Here is a 19,477-nt window from a genome sequence, read left to right on the forward strand (position 1 = left end):
CAAGGACCTAAACCTAGCCTCAGTATTTCACAGCTCCTGTCCTGGGGTTCCAGTCCCATGTCCCTTTCAATACAGTGTCATATTCATATGCTATCTGTTTCCCAGCAGCCATGGATGAAGAGAGATACTTATGGCTACCCATAAGTGTTTACTTCAAAGGAAAGAACCGTGCCTGCCACTGCATTCCTACCTCACTCTTACCCTAATAATGCCCTCAGATGAGCTGTTGTACATACGTAGTGAGATGGTGTTCACATATGGGTGCTAGAAAATTGTAAGACTCTTTTATATTTAAAATACAAACTTTTCCTAATGTGGGGACTGAAAATGGTCCTATTCAGGATGTTTGCCCTTGCTCATCTAAAAGGAAAGAGTTCTTGTCATCTTTATCCAGTGCCAAGTAAGGAAAAAGGTGAATATACCTCTGCTTAATCACCAACAATGTAAGTATAGAGACTGTTATGATTCCAATTTCCACAGCCACACAGGCTCCTATATTTGAATACCTACGTCCAGCTGTTGCCACTGTCTAGGAAGGTTATGAATTGCGGCGGGGCAGGGGAAAGGTGGCATGGTTGAGGATGTAGGTCACATCAGGCAGGATTCTCTCTGCTTCCTGATCAACCAAGACATGAAAATGCCATATTCCAACCTCCTATGGTCTCAAACCCAGGCCGTTATCAGCGGCCATGTCTTGTCATCACAGCAGACTGTACCATCTGAAACTGTGAGCCAAGACAATCCTCCATTCCCTCAAGTTACTTCTGGTAGGTCTTTCATCACATCAACAAGAAAAGTTAAACAACTCAACAATCATGTCAAAATTGCTACTTAACAAAGGCTAGCCGGGCAGCTTTAAATTCAAGCCTCAGAAATAAGTTAGAAGGATAAAGTGATCCAATTCTAGCAGTTTTCATTTCATATACTAACAATTTGTTTTTCCAGTTCTCCCTGCCTCCACAGTGTTAGTTTTTAGGAAGAACACTTTTAGTACATGGTTTTTGTGCTACATCATTTGTAACATACACTTGAAGCTTGAAATTAAAATTTCCATCTCTTACCAATTTAGTCCCTTCCTATTTGGCAAACATCCTTTTGATTCCTGCATCTCTAATGGAGCTGAAAATTAATGTGACTTTTTGTTTAATTCTTTGACTATGCAAAAGAACCATCAATGATGTTAGCATGACTCTGTCCAGTCGGCAGGAGTTATAATCAAAGCCTTCCATTGTTATAGCACCTGAACTCTCAGAGAACCACAAAAGCCCTTGCAAAGCACACTGAGAAGACCTCCACACCGCTCACCAGCAGCTGTGCCTCCTGTGAAATACATGTTCTGATTAATTAACACTTACTCCACAGAACTGCAGAACAGAGTCTCCAAAGGTTCTAAAGAAAGATTTAGCACCAAAGACTGCAACTACATTGCTGAAATAAATGGATTTAATTCAACACTCATAAATTTCACTTATGGCAAGATTTAAAGAAAAAATTTTATAGTAAATGTTAAAAAAAATCAAAATTTTAAATGTTTTTTTCTAAACAATAAAGGAAAATCTTGGATACTTATTTTAGCTTAACTTACTACCAAATGTTCCAGCATCTTTCCAAGTATGTTGTCCTAATAATAATGAAAATGATGCTTACCCATGGTTGAACATCAGTTATACAAGGCAACAGTGCTGTGACAGCCTCAAGCCAGGCTGCCTGGCCAGTGGCTCCTTCTTAGAAGACCTTAGCTGCAGTCTAGTGTGAGAGAGAGTGGGAGGAGGGACTGGCCTCCTAAAGCACAGCACACAGCAGTTTTATGATTCTTGTGCTATGTATTTTTAAGTATACAAAGATCATCACATTTAAAAGGCATTTCCAACTCAATTTCATCGTTGTTTGGAATACTATAACAAAATACCATATATGGGTAAGCTCATAAACACTAGAAATCTAGTCCATCCACGGTCGAAGCAACTGCAAATCTGGTGTTTTGGGAAGGCCTATGAAACACATTCAGTTCTGTCAAAATCAAAAGTCCAATAAAATTCAACTGCATTTCCCCAGAAGGCTATCCTATGGTCCAATAGTTTTGCTGTAGAAATACACTTGGACATTCCATTTATATTCTGCATTACTTAATTTCATTTTGCTATACAGGCTTACCCTATTGTGGGAAGTAAATAATTTCTCCATTTCGTATCTGAATTTCTAAAGATTACTACAAAGAATTACTCAGTCTCTATTGTCCACAAGGTTAATAGCTGTATATAAATGTCCCATCAAAACTCTCAGACCTGTATCACCTGTTGTTTCGTGTCCCTCTTTTCATCTTGTCCATGATGACCGAAGATCTCCTGACCAGAACGGAGCTGATCAAAAACAAGTCCCTTTTTTATAGTTTGCCATATGTCAAAGTATGTGTGTGATCTTGGAAAGTGCACTTTATTAAATATATTTCTACTAGCAAGGAGTCAAAACTCTCTTTAGTGAAAAACTCTACAATGACAATATCCCACCACCATCTCCCTATCTCTGAAAGGGTTAATACATTTTAATAGCACACTCACTCACTCCCAAATGTGCCACTTCCTCTAAAAGGCAGCAAAATATGTCCTATTTCAAGTCCTCAATTACTGCCAATGCTTTGTCCGGGACACTGACACATTTGCCTATCTTCCAGGGGCACACATGCCCAGTAAATAAAGCAGCTGCCTAGATGGCGCTTCCTGAGAACTGGAAGAAAGGATGATGAGCCTGCCTCAGTGATGACATGTTGTTTGGTGCATCACATCCAGAAATAGTGCTGGCCTTTTTCTTTGCCATATCACGCTGCTAACACATATCTAAGTGCTGTCGTTCATCACCTCCATGAGGCTGGCTACTTGGTGCCACGCCTTCATCATCTGCTGTGCGTCATTCTGCTGCAGCCCCCATCGCCCACTGAAATCATATCCAAATCATGGATTTTGTTGCTATTCAATTTATATTTTCAAATCCATACAAAACCTTCAAGTAGCTAATCTAAAAATGTGTATTTTCACTTTCTTATATAAGCTATTCTTTGAAATTACCAACAAATAATTATGAGAAGACTAGAATGAAATAAGAAAAAAAGAAAGTTGTTCTTTAAATGTCATATTTTCTATATAATCTTACTGAGGATACAATGGAAAAAAGAAAGCATCTCCAACAAATGGTGCTGGTCTACATGTAATACAAACAGAATCATATTTATCCCCCTGCACAAAATTCAAATACAAGTGGATCAAAGACGGCAACATAAGACCAGAAATACTAAATCTATTAAGAAAGTGGGGAACAGCCTTGAACTCACTGGCACAGGAGAAAACTTCCGCAACAGAAAACCAACAACTCAGTCTCTAAGATCAACATTAATAAATGGGACCTCATGAAACTGAAAAGCTTCAGTAAGACAAAGGACACTGCCAACAGGACAAAACTGCAGCCTGCAGATTGGAAAAAGATCTTCACCAACCCTACATCTGACAAAGAGCTAATATCAAAAATATATCAAGAAATTGAACACCAACAAACCAAATAATCCAATTTTAAAATTGGGTATGGAGCTAAACAGAGAATTCTCAACAGAGGGATCTTGAATGCCAGAGAAGCACTTAAAGAAAGGCTCAAAGTCATTAGTCATCAGGGAAATGCAAATCAAAATGTCCCTGAGAGTCCATCTTATACCTGTCAAGATGGCTAAGATCAAAAACTCAAGTGGTACATGCTGGCAAGGATACAGAGAAAGGGGAACACTCCTCCACTGATGGTGGGAGTACAAACTTGTACACCACTTTCTAAATCAATCTGGTGCTTTCTCAGAAAATTGGAAATAGTGCTACCTCAAGACCCAGCTATACCACTTCTGGGCATATACCCAAAAGACGCTCCACCATACAAGGACATTTGCTCAACTATGTTCACAGTAGCCTTATTCATAATAGCCAGAATCTAGAAACAGCCTAGATATCCCTCAATCCAAGAATAGATAAAGAAAATATGGTATATTCATACAATGGAATACTACTCAGTTATTAAAAACAGTGAAATCATGAAATTTGCAGGCAAATGGATGGAACTAGAAAGGGTGTGGGGAGGAAAGCAAGGGGAGGGGATCAGATGTGGGGAGTGTGGGGAGTATGGAGAGTGTGGGGAGTGTGGGGAGTGTGGGGAGTGTGGAGAGGGGAGGTTAGAGGGATTGGAGAAAAGAGGAAAACTGAGGGCATCTCTGAGACAAGCAGGAGACCTGGGACAGGGTAGGCTACAGGGAGAATATGGGGATGTCTCTAGCTGAGCCTCCTAGCATTGAGTCACAAGGAGACTGAGGAGGCCACCTTCTAGCCAGGAAGTACTTATAGTGGCAGGAAGAGAACACCAATTCACCTATAAAACCTTTGACCCAAAATTTACCCTGCCTACAAGATGTACAGAAATAGAATAGAGACTGAGGTAATGTCCATCCAATGTCTGGCCCAACCTGAAATGCACCCCATGGGAGATAGCCAACCCAGGACTCTGCTATGTGTACAGACAGGAGCCTAATTTACCGATTCTCTGAGAGGTTCCACCCAGCAGCTGATGGAATCAGATGCTAAGACTCACAGGTAAGCATTAGGTGGAGCTCAGGGAGTCCTGTGGAACAGTGGGGGGCAGGGGATTAAGTATAGAAGGGCATGAAAAGGACAAGAATTCTGCAATAAGACCAACAGAGTCAACTAGCCTAGACCCATGGGGGCTTACAGAGATGGAAGCACCAACCAAAGAACATGCATGGACTGGACCTAGGCCCCCTACATATATGTAGCCAAGGGGCAGTTTGAACTTCATATGTGTCCCCCAGTAAGTTGAGCAGGTACTATCTACAACATGGACTCTGTTGCCTACTTTCCATCACTTCTCCTAACAGGGCGGCCTTCTCTGGCCTCAATGGATGAGGATGAGCTCAGTCCTGATGCTCAGTCCTGATGAGCTCAGACTTGATGTGCTGGAGTGGGTTGGGGGGGGCTCCCCTTTTCAGAGGACAAGGGGAGGGTGGATGGGGGAAGAGGGTGGAAGGGAAGGGCCAGGAGGAGAGGAGGAAGGGGGCTATGATAGAGATGTGAAGTGAATATATAAATTAAAAATAATTTTTTTAAAAAATGAAGATGATTGATTTGAACACAACAATAAAGAAGGATCACCCTTCTTTGAACTTTGAATTATATGTATAGATTTGGTAGCAAAAATGTATTGTGTCATCTTTCTACAACAGTCAAAGGCATCTAAAGACACGAGTAAGCAGATACTGTTAAGCAGCTTAAGAGGTATTTTGGTTGAATATTTTTTCTTAGGTTCCTTTTAGTTAGTGGCGACATGTTTAATGAATCCCAATTTCTAAATTCTATAAGAGAGTACATCAAGAAACCTGTGGTCTCGCAAACAGGTCCTCAGATGTAGGGAAACCAGGCAGGTGAGCACAGGAATTACAGGGCAAATACAAAACACTAGGGAAGTGTGTCCATTCCCCCAGCCACAGCATCTCAAATGCACTGTCTTCTCAGCACTTCCAGGCTCACTTACGGATCTAGCCGAGACCTCCTCCAAAAGGGGCCAGAGAAAACACCAGCCCCTGGAAGACAGCGCTTAACTGGCTGGCGTTTCCATGCGTGTTCCAAATCAGTGCGTATGATACAAGCATGTAGCAGAAAAACGAGGGAACTGTGGCAACATCACAGGATGCTCCAGCCTCAGAGACCGTGCCTGGTGACAACTCCACAGAGCTGAGGCTACAGACTACGTGAGGCGATGAGTCCTCAGTCAGTCCTTCCATTCTTGTATAATTTCAGCTATGCTCAGCATGTAGACAGACCTCAAATTTTGTCTCTTACCCCGGCCTCCCATGTCCAATCAAGCTCCTTGTAACAGTTCTACAGGTGTATCTGTCAACGCCTCAACTTTATGAAAACACAAGCCACCATCCTTCTGCCCTAATTCTCAATCACCTGGTTTAAAATTTTCACCCTGACTTGGGGAGCTTCATGTGCTAGAATTCTTGCAAACAGATTTTGGAAAGCCATTTGTTTTTCACAACTTTCTCTAGTCTCTACCTCCTTTTTTTTTTTTTTTTTTTTTTTCATGCCTAGACTTTTCCAGCGACACTAAATGAACTTGTCTTCTGACTGGTTTCTCTCCATCTATTTCCTTCTCCACAGATTCATTCTGAACATTATTGCGAGATTAATCATCCAAAAAATATTACTTTAACCATGTTAGTCCTTTAACAAAAAATCAAGAGCATCTATTGCCATCTATGAAGTAAATGTGACACCTCAAATCCACTTAAATCTGATCAAGCCTTACCTTCAAGTTATAAGGCAAAAGGAAACAGGAAATAACACTAATCAATCAGCAAAAGCGGGCTATAGGAAGTTCTGCAGACTGAATGATCAAGTTTCACTAATAACCACCAAGGGATGAAAAATAAAATATAATAAAGGAGAGTGTATAGACCGGAAGTCTTAAGAAACTCAGCAAACCATATTCCAGCTTCATTTGGAATCACACAATTGTGAATCACACAAATGGAAAGGCATATAATAATTGCATGCGAACAACTGAAACTAAGTATTACTGAATGCTTGATAAGGAAATTTTGGCGTTAGCTATGGTTATGTTTTTATAAAAATGGTTCTTATCTTTTAGAGACACTTATTGAAATAGAAACAAAAGAATATTATCTTTAAGATTGTTTCAAAATAGAGGAAAGAATATAGCTGGGAAAAAATAAACAATATTGGCCATAATCCGGTAACTGTGAAGTTGGATAATGGATGCATGAAAATCTATTGCACTATGTCTGAACACATTTAAAATTTTTCATAATGTAGAAAATTAGAGAAATAATAATAGCAGCTAGTGCTTAAAGAGCCAAATACACAAACTATCCAAAAATCTCCATAATATAGACATTGTTCAACCCTGGGTTTTATGTGTTTGTTGTTGGTTTGTTGTTGCTTAGTAGTAATGGTGGGAATATTTTCTTAGAGAACAAACTAAAACAACCTGCCATGTCCCCAGGTCCCACAGTGTGTGTGTGTGTGTGTGTGTGTATGTGTGTGTGTGTGTGTGTATGTATGTATGTATGTATGTATGTACATATGTATGTATATATATATGTATACTGCCTTACAGATCAAAATTATTTCTGAAATGATTTTATAAAAAATATTAGAAGAAATATATTTTTACCCTAATAACATGAAATGAGTGTGGGAAAATACACACTGATCCATTAATATAAACAGAAAAAAGCTCACATAAAATAAATATGAATAAAGAGAAAGAAGCAACCTAGAAAGCTTCCATTTCAAAAACAGACACAAGACAATAACTATTACATCATGGTACTGTTTTCCAGTCAAAAGCTGTCCTGGATAAATGAATGTATTTATGAGCATTATCACCTACTCAGATCATAAGCATGAAGTACCTATGTTTGCTATCTTTAGGCTGCTACTATGAAATTCACCAAAATATTCAAATGAAGATCAATTATAACATAGCAGCCTAATTTTTCTGAGCCCTGTTAAGTGCATATATTGATGCTCTGTTCCACCTCCAAGGACTTTCTTCATCCTATCACCATTTGCTATACGAGCATAAAGTACAGAAACTTTTACAAATGTACAGGACTGATAAGTCTTTAAAAAGTAATCCAAATTCAATTTTGTATATCTTTTTCATTGTCAAGACTGCTGTTCACAAGTATAATGTAGCTATTTCCTCTGGATAGGACTTGACCGTAAAAGAGCTGTGACAATCCACACGGGACAGCCGCATGAGATCAGGTCTATCCATGTTCCCTTCTAGAAGGTGGGTGTCATGTGGCTCATGAGATCAGGTCTATCCATGTTCCCTTCTAGAAGGTGGGTGTCATGTGGCTCATGAAGAACAACATCAGGAGGCCTTTGGAGATCTGGTTTCTCCCTGGGCTGCCAATCAGTACCATATAAGAGTTAAACAACTGATTGAGATGGAAGTGGGAGCTTTGGGTGGTATAGCTGCCCATGAGTTGTCCATACTACTGTAAACTACAATAAACTGATAGGTTCACCAAGCCAAACTTGGATGGAACCCTTCCTTTGGGCTATATAAATGGCCTGCATACAGGGCAAAGGCACCCAGGAAAGTCATATATCAATAGTCTTGATTTTAATATAACTGAAACTATAGCATTTGCTAATCCTGCCTCTGAAACAGAAGAATAGATATTAGAATTCGTTAAAATTCCAAAAATCAGGGCGGGGCAGGGGGGCCCACACACTTCAAACAAAGTCCACCGATAATTGTAGCTATGTACCCCTGCAGAATCACTGTTTTAAAAATGTAGATGAAGCACATAAAATATGCATGACTAAAACAGAATTAAGAATTCAGCAACATATACACTTAAAACACACCAAATAATGGGACTCAGTAGAATATGGGATCCTCTCCAGCTACCGTATGGGTTCCTTGCCACCTTTTAACCACAGCAACAGGGAGAAGCGTGCCTGCTTTGAATATCTTACTCACTTGCCCTAAGAGATTTTGCCCACATGAAATTTTGCAACAGCAGGTTCTATATCACCTTTCACCTCATCTTTAAGGCTAAGGACTCTAACTTCCACTCTCCTTTAAGTTAAACATTACATCTATTCACAATATAGCAAACACACCAATAATATCCCTCCACTGTATACTCCACTATGGCTCCAGAACAAGAGCAGAAGTAGGGGAACCAACATGGCTGCCCAGGGGCTGGTTCTCACTCCACCACAAGAAAAATACTGAACAAAACAAAAGTTGTGCATCGATGAAAGAAAGGTGACCATAAAAAGATGTTATGCTATCTGCCAATGACAAATGAATCAAAGTATATAATGAAAACAATTCCCTCTAAAACGAGGGAAAACAGAAAAGAAAGGGAGAGGTCATAGCTATCCTGGTGACTAGTCAGTCTGGAAAGGACAAAAAGATGGAAGAAAGCCTAAAGAGCATGGAATTAGCAAAACACTCAGAATATTCAGGTGACCTCATCAAAGTTATTGGCCAAACCATCAATGACTCCCCAGTAATGTGAAAGCTTAAACCAATCTATATTGGTAAATACTGTGCTACTGTTCTCCATTTTCTTGAACTGCACCCAAATATTCTGTTAGTGTTCTCCTTCCTCTTGAACCCAAACCACACCATCAACTTGAAGAAAGTAGTTAATGTCATATCCAACAGCGAGCCTGAAAAGACCTCCAAGCTTACCCTGCAGAACAGTCCCACTGAAGCCAACAAGCATGTTTATGAGTCCAACAGCCTGTAGAGTCAGACTGAAAGGGGCCGTGTAGAAACACAAAGGTGCCAGTCACATGCTGAAGTGTCCTGCACGTTCTACAGTCACCATTCCATGGTGAACAGCCAGGCACCATGGAATGCAGAATCACCATACAGTTGCATGTTTGTGACATCCTAACTCACCAAATTATGGGAAATAAAATGTGAATGATTAAGGCCATAAAGTTTGCAAATAATTCTGTCTTCACCAACAGAGAATCAGGTTTTAAAGAAATATCACAACTGTCAAGAAATCAGATACACATGTTTCTTCAACAATTCAATAGATTTAAGGAAAAAACACATTTTAAAACAAAACTGTTAAAGGTTAACCAATTCTCTAAATCTCTGATAGACATGATCATTGTCAGTGAAGATACAAATCACATGAGAACTTCTATAGCACAGTGCTCTGGCTATAACTATCAGTTAGTGATGGGCACACACTGGTGATCAGGTTCAGACAAGCCAAAGCTTGGTGAGCACATATCAAGAAGCAGTGACAACAGGATGGTGACACAACTTGCCTTCAATTGGTTCATCCTCTAAAAATCTCAGAGAAAACTAGGCAAGTGTAGTTTGGGCACACAAGGTTGAAAGACCTGTTATTTCTGCCTGTGGTTCTATAGGCCAAGATACAATCAGACCAAAATAGGTCTTTGTGGGTATCTAGAAATTCAAGAACAAACTTACAAGCACATCCGCCAACTCGAGGTGTCCCCTACCAAGCTTCTGTCTTCTGAAGTTTGGCTCAGTCTATCAACTCCCCCCATACACCAGGCTTCACTAACCTAACACTTTGCCTTGGCATCTACCACATCTGTGCAAGGCCCTGAGCCAGCTTCGTGGCTGCCCATCCTTTCCGCTATAAGAATTAGTAATAACCACGAAACAGAACAGGGGCAGTCTTAGTGCTATTCAAACTGACTGCAGTTTAGAGGAAGGTTTGTGAAGTGTCTTTGAAATGTTAACTGAGTTCTACATGTTGTGTGCCATTCTACCCACTGCAAAACAGAACAAAACTTTTAAAAAAGAGCGCCCCCACTCTGAGGTCAGAGGCTGACAGCTTCACCACACTATTCAAACAAACAGCTAAAGCTTTTGAGTATGAGAAATGAGGAAACACTACTTCTGAATAATCTGCTCTGAAGTTTTGTGGCTGAGATACTTTGAAAGGCTAGTTTCACTTTAAGGAGGGGAATCCTCAGTTAGCAAAGATATTGAATGCAACAAAACCTAAGAATAACACAGTTCCAGGCCTAGATTCAAAATAGAAACAGTGTGTCTCCTTGAAAGTCTCCTCTAGGTCATGAGCTGTACCAATCATCTCCCTGGATTTTCTTCCCTGACAGCAAACTCCAAGCTCTCTCTCCGTGAGATATATTTTATCACTATTTAAACATTAATGCAGCAGGTACCAAAGTAAAATAATTTTACATTCTCTAGAAAAGGACATCAAGACACTAGAAACCGAATGGGCTGTTCAAGATTCGCCATTGAAAGCAAAGCATTTGGGATCCACTGCCTAAGTCTGTGGACACTATTAAGCACACCAAAGAATTACATATTTCAGCCAACAATGGCCAAATGGAAAGTTTTGTTTGGAAACCAGATATAAAAAAATTACATCTTTTCAGAATCATACAGCTGGGAGGATGAGGTTGTTCAAAGTGGCCCTCTTAGTTCCTCTGTTACACAAGGCTTAGTAAGAAATGAATACTTTTGTGGTTTTAGTGTACCCCAGTCTTCCACACTTGAAAATGTGCAGCCATGGGTATGACAGGCATGTCACCAAGTAGGTGATAATTTGGAAGGAGCAGTTCTGCTGCTCAGAAGGGTAAAAGCATGTATTTCTATTATTACAGTTTCATAAAAGTGCAAAGCCAAAAAAGGGGTGCAACACTGTGTGGTCACAGGGCTGACACCTTGTTACAGTGAGAGCAATGGCCCTGTCTCCTCGCTGTCTGTCTCCAGTCACGAACATGCTGAGGCAAATGAGCTTCCAACTAAAAGATAGGTTCTACCTGCAAGGGAAGCCCAGGTTCCAGCGGAAAGCTACGGCCTACATATTTAAAAGCTAAGAATTTTCTTTTTCTTCAAATTTTAATGGTTAAAAATTCTTTAAATTTTTTAGAAAAAAAAATTTTCCATGGAAGCAAACACTGAAAATTGAACTCTAAACACTTATAACTCCATTCATCATGTCATCTTACTTTCATTCATGCTTAAATGCAGATGCCTGCTATTTTCAATTATTTCATGCTTCAACAGCAAATTTTAACCTAAAGATCATTCTTCCAAGAAGCATATGAAAACTAAATTGGCCCTATGCATAAAACTCTACATGAAAATTCTTCCCTGTCCTAAACCTGCCATAGAGCCAGACATTTCCCAGCCAGGGTCTCCTGTGGCATTGCTTGTACAAGACCATTCAGACTGTACAATGTATACTGTTGGACGCTCTCCTTGGCTTTGCCAGAGTCCATGGACTACCATGTGTTCATCTTTACATGCTCAAAAAGCTGACACACTCTTTCTTTCATCTGCGCATTCTTTCGGCATTGTTCACCATCAGAGACTACATTTTTTTCACATTAGACAATATCTACAGTAATATAAGCCAAAGACTTCCCACTGTCCTCCAAAACAGTTTTCCTGCCTTATTCTATGGTCTTCCTCTCGTCTTTTCAGCAATTTCACTGCTACCTGGTTAACCTTCCTTCCTTATCCTAACCTGATCAAACTTCCCAAAGATTCAATAGTGCCTAAGCAAAGAGCCCACCCTGCTCTCACAGTCTTAGTAAATCAAAAGCAGGGGTAAATATGCTCAGTAATATGTTTCTGAGTTTCTGAGTACCAGTTCAAAAGCATTTTGATAGTCAATATCCTGAACTAGTGACCACACAAATAGATTGTTAATGAATATATATGAATAAACCAGGGGGTTAAAAGGCATAGAATCCACTTACTGTCCACAGTGACTCTCATTCAAAGGTACAGGTAGGGTTAAGTCAATCCCTAAGTGAATCTGATGGGCAGTCAGCTTCAGAAGCCATTAAACTTAAAGACAGCTCACAAACCAGCCAGTGATGCTAAGGGTCTTCCAAAGCTTATAACCAAATCAAAGCTTTTCTTCTACACCACAAAATAAACCTTCTATTACACTTAAAAATTCCTGTTCATATGCCTGAATAACCTTGTCCATTCATTCCTTTTGTGCTATTTACTAACAGATAGTATCTCATAAGCGTTGGACCAATGCTGCAGTTGGTGCTGTGTGGTGTGGCTCCCCAAATTCTCTACCCCAAGGGATCTACATGGATCCAGTCAATCATCATGCTAAGAATACTCTAAGCAGAAATGGCATACAAATAGCACCTTTCTAGAGTCATATCTTAAAAAGATCTGTGCATTTTCCATTAAATTAAAATGTCTACAGATCTATACTAAAGAAGATCAGAGGGCTCTGGGTCCATGATACAGATATCAGTGTTAGAATGGAGGATGAGAAGTAACATCTAATAGAGTCAAGATGCCCTTTTGGCGCAAAGACAACGTTTCTAAACTAGGCTGTGACTATGGCTGCACAATTCCATAAACACACTGTAAAAACTGTTCTTTATAGTTGACCTTAGCCAATAGGCTGAGAAACAATAAAACCTGTACTTTAAATGAATGAACTTTACAGCATATAAATTGCATTCCATTAAATCTGCTAAAATATCTCAGTCTATGATGTGAAAATACAATCCCCAAATCATCCATGTTAAGCTATGGAAGGAATCACTAGCTTAATAAGTCAGAAATACATATTGTTATAACATACATTCAATATATTAATACCAAATGAAATATAAGTTTCTTCATTTATTATCACCAATTTTAATATGAGTTTTGTTTTCAAAGGTATAAGAACTACTTGCGTTTGTTAAAGCCACTGTAAATAAAAGAAGACAGGATACCTAATTTGCACTGCTCATAACTGTAATCATCTTCTCATGGCAAAATTAGGATCATTTCACTATTGTTCAATAACTTAGCAATTTTAATTTAAATTATACAAAGACAGAACTCACCTACTGCAGGAGCAGAATTGCTGCATCTGCATGCATGGCGATGTCATATTTAAATGTCCTATTCTGTTCATTTGATATCAATAAAAATAGACAGCTACATTATCTACATTATTGGATCTTATAATAAATGAGAATATGTGAAGTAGGTAACATAAATTGCTGTGTTTTTCAAAGAACAGAGAGAGAGACAGAGAGGGAGAGAGAGGGAGAGAGAGAGAGAGAGACAGAGACAGAGAGAGAGAGAGAGAGAGGGGGGGGGGAGGGAGAGAGAGAGGAAGAGAGAGAGGGAGAGAGAGAGACAGAGAGAGAGAGGGAGAGAGAGGGAGAGGGAGAGAGAGAGGGAGAGAAAGGGAGGGAGAGAGAGAGGGAGAGAGAGAGACAGAGAGAGAGACAGAGAGAGAGAGGGAGAGAGAGGGAGAGAGAGGGAGAGAGAGAGAGAGAGAGAGAGAGAGAGAGGGAACATGCGTGTGTTGTATGTGAGGACAATTTGCAAAGTAATAAAATGTTAGCGAAAGGCAAATTTCAACAAAGAGTCATATGGGTAGTCTTTTACTATTCTTAAAATTTTCCTAAAACTTTAAAATTATTTAAAAGTTCAAAAGGTAATAAAAATAAAATACAGTACATTTATTGAGATTACATGACTGTGTCTTGGTTTTTTTCATCTTTAATCCAATATTATCTCTGCCATTTAATAGGATGTTTAGTCATTTATATTTAATATAATTGTATATTATATCATATATAAACCTTTTTATTTGTGTCCTACCCATATCATCTTGGTTTTGTTCTTTATCTTTCTCCTTTGTTCTTTTTCTTCCTTTTGTGATTTCACTTAAATTAATTAATTATTCGGGGATCATTTTATCTCCTTTGGCAAGTTTTTTAGCTATATATATACATGTTATTGTTTTAGTGCCCTATGGATTAAATTACATACTCTGAATTTATCATAGTTTATTCTAAACATTATACATCTTCACATTTGCTGTAAGAAATATGCCATGACATTTTTGTCAGAAATATGTTTCTGAAATTATTGGTACATAATTAACTTCAGATGTTATAAAATTATCAAATATGGCTATTAGTTTTCCTTTAAATATAAATAAGGAAACCTCATCAAAAGATAGAGAAATCAATAAGTAAGGAAAATGATATTTCACTGTTAACCATATATTTTTCCCCTGTAATTACCATCTGGTGCCACTTTCCTTCAGCTCAAAAAACTTTCTACATTTCTTAAATGAAGGTCTAAATACTTTCAGCTTTAATTCATCTGGAAATGTCTGCTTTACCTTGACTTCAAAGGATACTTTCAACTGATAACAATATACTAGATTGACATTTTTTTTTCCTGGCACTTTCAAGATGAAATTCATTGGTTTCTGGCTTATGCTGATTATGAGGCAAAGTCAGTGATGTCACCTAAGGGTGGCAATGTCCTTTTTTCTCAGGCTGTTTTTAAGATTTCTGTCCTTTTAGTTTTCAGCAAACTGATAGCATACCCAGTACTGATTTCCTTTTTGTTAGTCTTGCTTGGGATTGGTTCGACTTCTTGATTTATAGGTCTGTATGTTTACCAATTTTGACCATTATTTCTTCTGATAATTTTCTGCCCTAATCTTCTCCTTCTACCACTGCAACCACATAGTTGTTAAACTGAAAGAAACTGTATCAGGGAGACTAATGGCTTTATTCCTTTTGGTCTGGCCTGTTGTCACTATGGGCTTTGGTTTGACTGGGCTGCACCGATCTATGAGTAAGGTCACTGATCCTCTCTAGAGTACACAGTTTAACACTTACTCCATCTGCTGGTGTTTTCATCTCAGATACTAATTTTGGTCCATTTTTATCCTGCTTATGAGTTACTCACTTTCATACTTTTGCACAAGTATTCTTACTGCATGCTAGATATTGGGAGTGTGCATCATTATTGGGAATCCGGATTCTTTTATCTTACTCTGGAGAGAGTTAGATCTGCCAGTCAGCTACTTTAAAAGTGGATTGGCTCAATTCAGGAGAGACTTTGGGAGTTTGCTGTTCCTAAGGCATACATCACATCTGAAACCACAGCATACTTTGGCATGTTCCCTCCCCATTCCCAAACATTTGCATATCCTTTCAGAATCTCCAGGCAGCCATGGGCACCACAGTGTTTGTTATATGCTAAGGCGTGTGGTATGTTTTCACTAAGTGCTCAGGTAACTCATCTTCAAGTTTTCTAGGGCTCCTTTTGCATGCAAATTCCTCCTCCTCAGTACCTAACTCACAAGTTTCAGAAGCCTCTACATCCCTAAACTCTGATCCCTGATTCCTCTGCTAAGAGAGTCTTTTGGCCTTCACTTCTCTATGGTAACAGATTGAAAAGTACCATTCAGGGGAAGCAAGAAACACGTGGAACAAACCTCACTTCCTGCTAATCAATTCATTTGAAACCATTCAGTTATTACTACAAGAGGTAATTTCAACATGGCCAGAAGTATGAGTCTAGAATTCCAACAATATTTGAAATTGTTTTAACATGTTATTTTATAACATGAAAACCATGTTTTATTTCTATGTGGCAAATGTTTCTATAAACAAATCAGGATGGAAAGTGTTAAATAACCAGTATTGGATCCAATATACAAACATTTCTCAAGAACCTATTACAGGTACATAGTAATTGATATATTAGGAAAAATAATCCAGAAAAAAAAAAGATTCAATTCATCTAAACAGAGCAAATGCACTTCACCTCACTCCCAAAAATAAGCCTATAAAATGAGTTACTAAGAATCAATCTTATTCAATCTACCAGGAGCGTACATATAGTATCAAAAATGACTACAATTTGCATTCATGATTTATTTATCACTGCAAATATTCCTATTTTCTATGCAAATGATTTCATTCCAACAGTTACATTTTTCAACTCCCTACATGTACTTACCTTTTTTAATATTAAGTAGATATTACCATTTCTACTTAGCTATGTCTAACTTGTTTTGGCTAACGCTTAATTGCATCATAATTTTCATCTGGCCAAATCAAATATATTTTGCTGGCAAAGAGAAAAATATACTGCACTTTCTAAATGCCATGTCAGCAGTATCACAGCAAACAGTAATGTAATTCCTTTGATCTCCAACAAATGAGAGTGATACACTTCTAACCATAGATTTATTCTCATCACTCAGAATAAGCTCCTGACCTGTCATTTAACCCAATGCCTGGAAAAGGTGATTGTAAGAAAACAGCCAGCAAAATTCAGCTCAATCATATTCATAAAATAGCTTTAAAACATTTTAATACTTATTGTCTCTCCCACGCACACAGGCACACCCTTATTCTCTTTCTTTTACAATAGGGTCTCATTTCATAGCAACGGCCATCAGTTAACTCTCTATAAGTCCCAGAATGACTTCAAACTCATGATCTTCCTCCAAGTGATTTATTAGCTAAATATATGACTAATTTCAATGAAGTAAAGAAGAACAAATGAGTAGAAATCCTGATAGGCTATATCTTGATTGTTACATATTGAGAATCAGCTCTTCTTCTTAAATTCTGACCCCAAAAATAATTAATAATAATAATAGTAGTAGTAGTAGTAGTAATAATAAAAATTCATTAGACATCCTTTGAAAGATGGCAGAAAGTAACGTCATGCCCTTTCATTAAAAGCAGTACTTCTTCATGAAGTTTGTGCTTCCTAATTTAATAATCCAGGTGACTGTTTTCTATTGCTCTACACTGTTGCCCCCAATCAGGGTGATAGCCTTTGTACAAAGCCCTTACCTGCAGCACATCTTGGATCTTTACCCACACATCTGCCATATCGTATAATTTGATCTCTTCTTCCTGCTGTGTTGGTTGGGTCCCAACAGAGTCCTGCAGGTACCCCAGAACCACAGAGTGTGCAGTGGCTACAGCATTAAACTTGTCAAACAATAGTTCCAGCAGTTCTAGAAGTAACCTGTGGAAAACAAACCAACAAATAAATAACATTTACAGATGTGCACACAACCACACACAAATGGTTTACACTCGCCTGCAAGACAAAAATATTGCCTCCAGTGAGAATCACATCACATTGTAAACAGTAAAATTTCACATTCTAACAGATTTGACTTTTGAACAGCTGTACAACCTAAGTAATCTTCTAAATCTATCTAGACTCAGATTACTGTCACTAAGTGGAGATGATTAAGAATTTATAAATCCATTGTAATGTCCCTAAACCAGCAGCCTAATAAACACAGCTCCTTTTTTAGCATATTTGAGGTTATGGATCACAACTACTCTGTATTCATATAGATTGTCTCCAGTGAATTCTGACAAATTTTTCCGACAGCAGTTCAAAGGCCACACAGAAGATGCTATTCCCTAGCAATAAATAGAGTGCTTTGGTAAGGGCACTAATCCTGTTAGTCATGGGAAGCTGTGCTTACTATCATTCAAATGCATGGCCTAAGGTGTCTGGGAAAAAAAAAAAATAGACACCTGCTAAGCAATCTGACTTTCACTACAGGGAGCAGCTCAGGCATCCACATTATCTCATTTATCGTAGTGAGATATGCTGGACACACACTATTACATCGACTCTATACACTCAAGGACACAAAATGAGGTTGCAAAGCAGCCGGTCTGAGAACAAAGGTTGATTTCCAAGCCAGTGCGTTTAGCCACCTACCTCTCACTACCTTTCTAGAATACAGATGTGTACTTAGAGAAAGCACAGAGCTTTCTGTCATGGATACAAAGTAATTCCTCTACCGTTGAGCTTTAGAGCTGTACTGGTCCCTTAGGCCTAGAATTACTTCCTCCTCTCAGCTTGGAGAACAGCTCAACCTGGCTTCAGGGAGCTTGGCACATGTGGCTTATATATGCAGCTGAACAAGTACAGGTCACATTTACCTTTATGCAGGTTTTCCGCCTCCCTCCTCCACTGTCTCCTTTTCAGCGTAGACTCAACACTATATTTTTCTATGCTCAAGAGCACTTAGAAGATGGTCAGTAAATATTTGCTGAATAAATTTAATGGCTATATCATGAATGAAGATTAAAAACCTGAGAACGTGAACTTCATTGCACGTTTCTCCGCTCCCAGATCCTGAACAAACTGATAAGTCAGCCTGCAGAGTACAACAGTAAAGCAGAGGCACTTTATGGCGGTGTCAATTAACAAGACTTTATTGCTATAAGTGGAGTATACAACTATAATCTCTCAAAAACGCACAGCACATTATCTATTCCTATGGCTTCTTCATTGCCCAATTGTTGTAATTAATGTGCCGATGTGACAGCTCATAACTATTCTATGAAAAACTCTAATATCTATTTGACATTGCAATTTCAATGAGAGAGAATCAATCGAATTTATGTCATGCTCCCAGCCTGTATAATCTAGAAATTACACATTGAGTAGGTAAACAGGAGCCATCTTACCTTTGAAAAGATAACTTTATCTTCTCAATGTCAGCTGAGACTTGTACCTATATGTGTCACTTTTTTTTAATTTTGGAGAGCCATACAAATACCAGCCGAGACAAGAATTAGCTAACTAAGCATAATAGCTTAAACAGTTAATTCAGTGTTAAGAAATAATACTTATAAAGCTTGTAACTAAGATCATACACCGTAAGTAGTAGAAAACCGAACTTCCTATTTAAAATTGCTGTTGTTTCAGAGCAGAAAAAAAAAAAAAAAGAAACATTAAAGCAATGTATTGACTTTCATTGACTGGTTTGTCGTTGTTGTTTTTAACTCTATTAATAATGAACTTTCCGGGTTGCTATATGTTGGCTTTGTTTTGTTTTATTGTTGCTGTTCTATTTTTGAGGTGGTTGTTGCTGGTTGGTTGGTTGGTTTTCGGTTTTTTTTTTTCAAGACAAGGTTTCTCTGTATAGCCTTGGCTGTCCTGGACTCACTTTGTAGACCAGGCTGGCCTTAAATTCACAGAAATCTGTCTCCCTCTGTCTCCCCGAGTGCTGGGATTACAAGCATGAGCCACTGCACCTGGCTTATTGCTTTATTTTCATTATTGTTTCTGTCATGAT

The 19,477-nt window shown here is 38.6% G+C and overlaps 1 protein-coding gene across 1 annotated transcript in view; it reads right to left on the reverse strand.

Annotated features, from left to right (window-relative positions):
* Nucleotides 1-19,477, reverse strand: part of Exoc4 (exocyst complex component 4) — a 741,149-nt gene that overhangs the window by 617,059 nt on the left and 104,613 nt on the right. Inside the window, exon 7 of the mRNA XM_051151762.1 lies at nt 17,217-17,394. Within this exon, the coding sequence (XP_051007719.1) occupies nt 17,217-17,394 (178 nt within the window). The remainder of the gene's footprint in view (nt 1-17,216; nt 17,395-19,477) is intronic.

Source organism: Acomys russatus, chromosome 10 (assembly GCF_903995435.1).
Source record: "Acomys russatus chromosome 10, mAcoRus1.1, whole genome shotgun sequence".
Lineage (NCBI taxonomy): Eukaryota > Metazoa > Chordata > Mammalia > Rodentia > Muridae > Acomys > Acomys russatus.